The 5,883-nt window shown below is 41.7% G+C and overlaps 1 protein-coding gene across 1 annotated transcript; it reads right to left on the bottom strand.

The window, feature by feature from the left end:
* Positions 1–637: 637 nt before the first annotated feature.
* LOC104456526 (oleoyl-acyl carrier protein thioesterase 1, chloroplastic) lies at positions 638–5,395 on the bottom strand. Its single transcript, XM_010071331.3, has 7 exons — positions 4,836–5,395; positions 4,080–4,213; positions 3,862–3,975; positions 3,109–3,204; positions 1,943–2,030; positions 1,796–1,864; positions 638–1,236 (listed from the first exon to the last, which is right to left on the bottom strand). The coding sequence occupies exons 1-7, from the start codon at positions 5,358–5,360 to the stop codon at positions 961–963; spliced, it is 1,302 nt and encodes a 433-aa protein (XP_010069633.1). The 5' UTR covers positions 5,361–5,395; the 3' UTR covers positions 638–960.
* Positions 5,396–5,883: the final 488 nt, after the last annotated feature.

Below are 5,883 nucleotides of genomic sequence, written 5' to 3'. Positions count from 1 at the left end.
AATCCTCCATTATGTATTTTCTCCTTTCACGTAATAATGCGTTCCTCGTTTGTGAAGTCCTGCATAGGACGTCGTTAAACCAACAATGTGGTTTTGCCAAGAATTCAGCATTTTATTTTCGCGAGTTAAAACTGAGAAGTATCGTCTCCACGGACACTGTTCGACTGGCATGGTGGTGAAATGGAAAACGACCCAGATTTTTTTGCAAAGGTCCCTTGGTCACCAACCAAACAATCCCTGTGAAACTAATTTTTCTAAAGCTGATGCGTTTCTAATAAAGATCTATTATCTTAATAGTCCCAGAAGTTTGTGTCTTGAAGACGCTTTTCTTTTCCTCCGACTCCTCAGATTCGGCTGGGACCGATTCATCGCATCCTGAAAGCCATCAGGCCCAATGCCTCCATTGTAACTCCACAAGTCAGCCCAAACAAGACCCCGCAAGAGTTATAAGAGATGAACGTGAACATGAACATGAACATGATTGAGATGCATTAGATTATCTTAAGATGACCATGTCCTCAATTCACTTCCTAAGTGAAGATCCCCAACTCTTCAACGTGTCACTCGAATGCCTTCCCCAAGCAGTGACGTCTCAAATGAAAAACTCAATATTTTAGCATGCATTCCCTTTACCGTGTGAAAACAGAACACCAAGAACTACCTCTAATAATTCTCCTCTTAAATAATGAACTACAAAGCTTATGCTAACAGCATGATAGGTTACAAACTCAAGTCTCGGGAGTACAAGGTGGCCTTGTGGTGCCTCGGATAAGCATACTGAGTACACATATCTTTCTCTCGTTTTTTTTTCTTCTTTTTTTCCGACATGAGAGTCACAGTTCTCTATGCAGAAGGAAAACTACAAGCAAGCAATGGCGAGATTCGGTGGCGCAGAAAATCCTTGTGAAGAATGACAAATACAAAATACAAATGGTCTCTCTACGTGCAAACGAAAACGAGTTACCTCATAGGCTTCTTTCTCCACTGGGTGCGGCCACGGTTTATTTCTAGGCCATCACCAGACAACCTGAGTAAGTGGAGAAACTGGCGATAATCTTCTGTTGCCGGAGAGGCAGCTGATCCGTTGGTTCCATTGAGCTGCAAGATGGCCTCCAAGTTCTCGTCCGGTTCATGGCTGCTGAGCGAATCGACAACATCATTGCGCTGACACTCACGCCTGTAATCCAGTGTGATTGTTTGCAGTTCGTAGGAGTCGATAATTTCTTGAGGCATGCTCTGTCATAATGACAACGTAGAACGCATTTCAAAGGAAGGTTTATTGCAGGATTTCCAGAATATGAGAGACAGATTGAGGAACATTTCATCAAAAACTGCTGATGCCTTCATCTCTACAAGTCAGTGGGACAAGAAAAACTCCAGAAGACAGAGTAACAGTTCTTGCTATGTGAGGCCGAACATGAAGTACAACACAAATACATGCTTGACCTAGATAGGCCAAAGCCTCCATCCTTACTCTTCTTCCATGACACCTTTTGGCAAATTAAAGGAAAGCGGCACAAAGACAGAATGTTTCTGACAAAATTTTGTGGCCTACTTGGTGACACCAGGAACAAAGAAAAAGCTATTCCCACAGGAAAGGCAAGCCTTAGTCAAACTGTAAGCATATCACTTCAACTTCCTAATGCTGATTGAAAGGACATAATTCTCAACACAACTTCTCATGAAAGCCAGATTGGTACAGAAAAACAAAGGCAATTAGAAGAAGAAACTTGATTCAGCCATATCAGAAGTATGAGCCATAGACAGTGTAAGGGATACAAAGTGCAACCCTTACCTCTAGAACCCATCCAATGTAGGTGACGTTGTTGACATGTTGGTTCATGTCCAGATCAGCTCGTCTAGGCTGTGGTTGTGGGGAGCACAATAATTAATGAAAAGACATGAACAAATTCAGGCAACTCAGATGGGTTAATCAACTTACAATAAGCCCCAGCCTCGAATACTGAGCAGTGTCTTCCAGCTTAGCTATTTTTTTCAAGCTTCCATTGTTCTCCTCCGGGAATGCTAATCTGCAAATCAAATAAACGGGAGCCTTAATTTGTACGTCAAAGAATATTCAGTAAAAATAAGATATTTATGGTCAGTAAATGTGCTTAGGTACTTTAAACAAGGTAACCAGGGGTTAGGGCATTAAAAAGGTTATCTCTCTATAGTATTTAAGCTATGTAATCTGAGTGAGTGAAAATATAGCGCTTTGTGTTTGTGTCTCCCTCTCTCCATTAGCGATCCACCCCAAAATCTGAACAGTACAAAAGGGAAATCTTCCACAATCAACATTGTAGAAGAATTAGGTTTTAAGAACTTTCCACGGCATCCATCCACCATTGCTGTGCATTAGATACAAATAACAAAATCTCAATCAAACAAAGTAGCAATGACTCGGGCACAATCTACATCGGCCAATGACATGGCTTACATTTTGTTATGCAGAGTCATTTCATTTTCCATTGTATTCATTCCCAGATTCTGGGAGGAAAAGAAAGGCCAAGTGGCTTTGGAATCTGGTCAATCATTGGAAATTCTGTCTAAAAGTATGTCTCCAGATATGTGGGAATCCACAACATATAATTATATTTTGCACAACATGCACAATATCCCAATGAATTATTACTTTTAGAATTAAGAAGAATTCTATGGCTAGGTATTGCATTGTCACTATTATAGTTTCAGGCATCCAAAAGGGGCAATGCCATGCTTCTGCAAATTTGTAATAATACCACTTTTCGAGATTGGTCCATAGTCCACAGAACTAGCACAGTAGATGACTTACTGGCATGTTCACAGAATCTGGAGAAAGTTCTGACCAATGAGAGGAGTTGAAACACCAACCAACTAGCAAATTTTTCACACGTTCATGCACATATTTAAATTGTTTTTGTCATTTCTGCACCAACATTATCACCTAATCTGGGAATCACTTTAGCAAGGCAAAAGGCCCCTTTCTGATATAAGCTCCTTCGTCAAATATACTGATATTGAATTGCATGCTGCAGTTTCTAGTGTGATCATACTCAAATTCAAGAAATGCATGAAAGATTATACTTGACAAAGATGACGTTTATGCCTAAAATACGAACAAAAATGTACCTTGATTCTCGTGGACAGAAAATCAGATACTCATCACGAACATCATCGTCGACCTTCTGAAGTCTTCTAGTTTCTTGATTCATCATGACCCACTTGCTGAAAAATCAGATAGTTGAACTGGTAAGCATTGTGCAGCTTATATAATCAAAACAAAAAAAGTATCAACAGTATGTGGTTTCAACTTTCGTTGCAAAGGAAATTTTCTTTCATGAGGAGCTCATATAAGATACAACTCCAATATCTAATATAGGGAATATATGCCTTTATACATATATTCTCGCACATACATATCCCATGTACATGTCTATACATTATCTCTTCTGCTTGAAGTTTTAGAGAAGAATTTATAAACCTATGGCTCAACCAGGAAAACCCCAAGATAGCATCAGACAGAGAGGAATGCCACTACTTCTGTCAGAGATAAAGTTCCTTCGTGCTAATCTCAAAAGTATTCTGAATATGAACGTCTTAAACACATAGATATAGAACACCGCAGAACTGATGCAATGTTGCTTCTGCAACCCCAAGGTAATTGACAACAAGCTAATTAGTCAGTAACAAAAGCCTTTGCCAAGCAGGAGAAATAATATTATCTCCACCATCTGATGGTATTCATCCTATTCATATAAAGAAACGAAATATGGAAAAACCAGTTTAACTTTTCCTGGACGTGGAAGGTAACTTAGGGCAACAGACATGAGAGAGCAGTATCCCTAACACCAGCTCGCACTTCAAAGAAATGAACAAGTTTACCTGGTAGCTCTTCCAATAACTTGACCATTTGCATAGTCCTTGAGTATCCAGTCTCGTCTAGTTCCGATCCTGCCTTCTCCTTGACACCACGTCTCTATTTCCACCACATCACTCCTGACTCAAATGACATACTACTATCAGGGTATGAATGATCCTAAACTCAATGCGGAAGTTGTCGTTCGATGTCTGATGTGACATATGAAAGTAGCCAAACTCACCAAGCTGGGTATTTGTATATTTCAATATGCATGCGGGCAGTTACCCATATGAGATTCATTTTCCGCATTGTAGTGGTCGTCGCAAATCCATCAGTCGAAAATCCAACACTCTGAGCATGATTACACCCAACCTCCTGCAATGCAGATATCGTTCAGTTTGGCCAGAAATCCCTGCTGCAAAATGCAACTTGAGACAACTCTTTCCAAATAGAGAGAAACAAAATTTTCTTACTGCCATAAATGAGCTTATCGATCTATCCAGATATTGGATCAACACATTTCATTGAAAGAAGTTACGAAGATCAAAATGAGGATTAGCGAAACCATGAGGGGGAGTCAATATCATTCAACCAAATCCTAAACCCAGTGACAAGCAATTGTGTGAAAACTCTGAACCAAGAGTAGGTAGAGAAGAGACTTAAACAAAGACCACCTGCTCTATCACTATATTTCTCAAAATCCAGATGTTATAAGCAATTCGCAGCAGTAATAAAAGATTTGCTACAGCAAAAACCAAGATGCATGCTTGTTTGCATGTAGGACATAGACCCAATTCCCCACTCCAACACAAAAGACACTTTTCTTCACAGGCTTTTATAAGTTCAGTTTCAAATTACTCAAACACGCAACATCCACAACCCTCACAAGGACCTCAAGAGCTAGAAAGTCCCTCAAATTCTCCCCAATCACACTCAAAATCTCATCTTGCCCAAAACCCATCAAAAGAAAATCAAGTCGAGGCACGAGCACAGAAACCTGCAACAGATTGGCGATGGTCTCGACGGTGGCCGTCTTGTTGATCCCCACCTCGTAGCACCTCACTATGAACCTCTCCTTATACGACAGCCCGTCCTCGGTCAAGCTGCCCAACCTGAGCCGGTCGGCCAAGCTGCCCGACCCGGGCTCGACCCAGGCCAACCCGTCGGAGACGACCGCCAAGCTCGGGGCTTTGCTCGCCGGGTAGCAAGAGACGACGGCTCTCCGCCTGGAAGGGAGGAGCCCGGGCCTCGGCGCGTCGAGGAATCTGCATTGGGCCAGGGCTTTGACATGGTCGGTGGTGGCATTCCACGAGAGCTTCAACATCTCGAGAATGGGGGGCGGTGGGGAGCGGGCGCGGGGGATGCGGAGAGAGGCTTTCGTGGCTTCCGGAGCGGCAAATTTTCCTGGAGATGGAGGTGGTGGATGGGAGGCGTCGGTGGGATCGGCGGAGGCTTTTACGGGCCTGGACGTCTGGACGTCGATGTTATCGATGCGATCGAGGATGCGGAGGGGACCCAGCATCTATTGCAGTGACATCCGATAAAATTCTCGGCGGTCGGGTATGGTTGGCCCAAACCATGTGATCGCACGAAATGCTCGAAGTTCATCTTCGATCGGTTATTTGGTTTTCAATTACTAGGGCTGACTTCGGGTCCAAAAGATAGAGTCCCGAATGGACATTTAGATGATTCCTGCAAACGTATTGGTGTTTGGCAAGGCAACCATTCTTTTTTATGAGAATAATTTTTATTCAATTAGTTTTTTTCTTTTAAATTTTATTCCCTTGAATGAGTTTCTGCGCATTTAAAGATTTTTGACACAATTTTCAATTTTTTTTTTATTACTCAGATTTTATTTTAATATTTATATAATTTTATTATAATTATAACTTTTTTCCTTTTCCTTCTTTTTTTTTTTTTTTTGTAACCGAGGGCCTGTTGACCAACTAGATGAGAGCTGGTGAGGTCGAGCCTTGCTATGATTAGGTGAGGCTCGGTCTTGTGAGATCTAGTGAGGTGAGCCTCACTTAACCTCATTTGGCTGA

This window comes from Eucalyptus grandis, chromosome 8 (genome assembly GCF_016545825.1).
Source record: "Eucalyptus grandis isolate ANBG69807.140 chromosome 8, ASM1654582v1, whole genome shotgun sequence".
NCBI classification, from domain to species: Eukaryota; Viridiplantae; Streptophyta; class Magnoliopsida; order Myrtales; family Myrtaceae; genus Eucalyptus; species Eucalyptus grandis.
The sequence above is the reverse complement of the archived record's forward strand: the minus strand, read 5'-3'. Positions and strand labels throughout refer to the sequence as shown.

What these genes read in the sequence shown, in the direction of transcription:
- LOC104456526 (XM_010071331.3), bottom strand. Translation starts at nt 5,360, where the DNA reads ATGCTGGGTCCCCTCCGCATCCTCGATCGCATCGATAACATCGACGTC. An exon ending in CCATCGCCAATCTGTTGCAG is followed by an intron (nt 4,214 to 4,835) that starts GTTTCTGTGCTC and finishes TCTGCATTGCAG; the next exon opens with GAGGTTGGGTGTAATCATGC. An exon ending in GTTATTGGAAGAGCTACCAG is followed by an intron (nt 3,205 to 3,861) that starts GTAAACTTGTTC and finishes CTGATTTTTCAG; the next exon opens with CAAGTGGGTCATGATGAATC.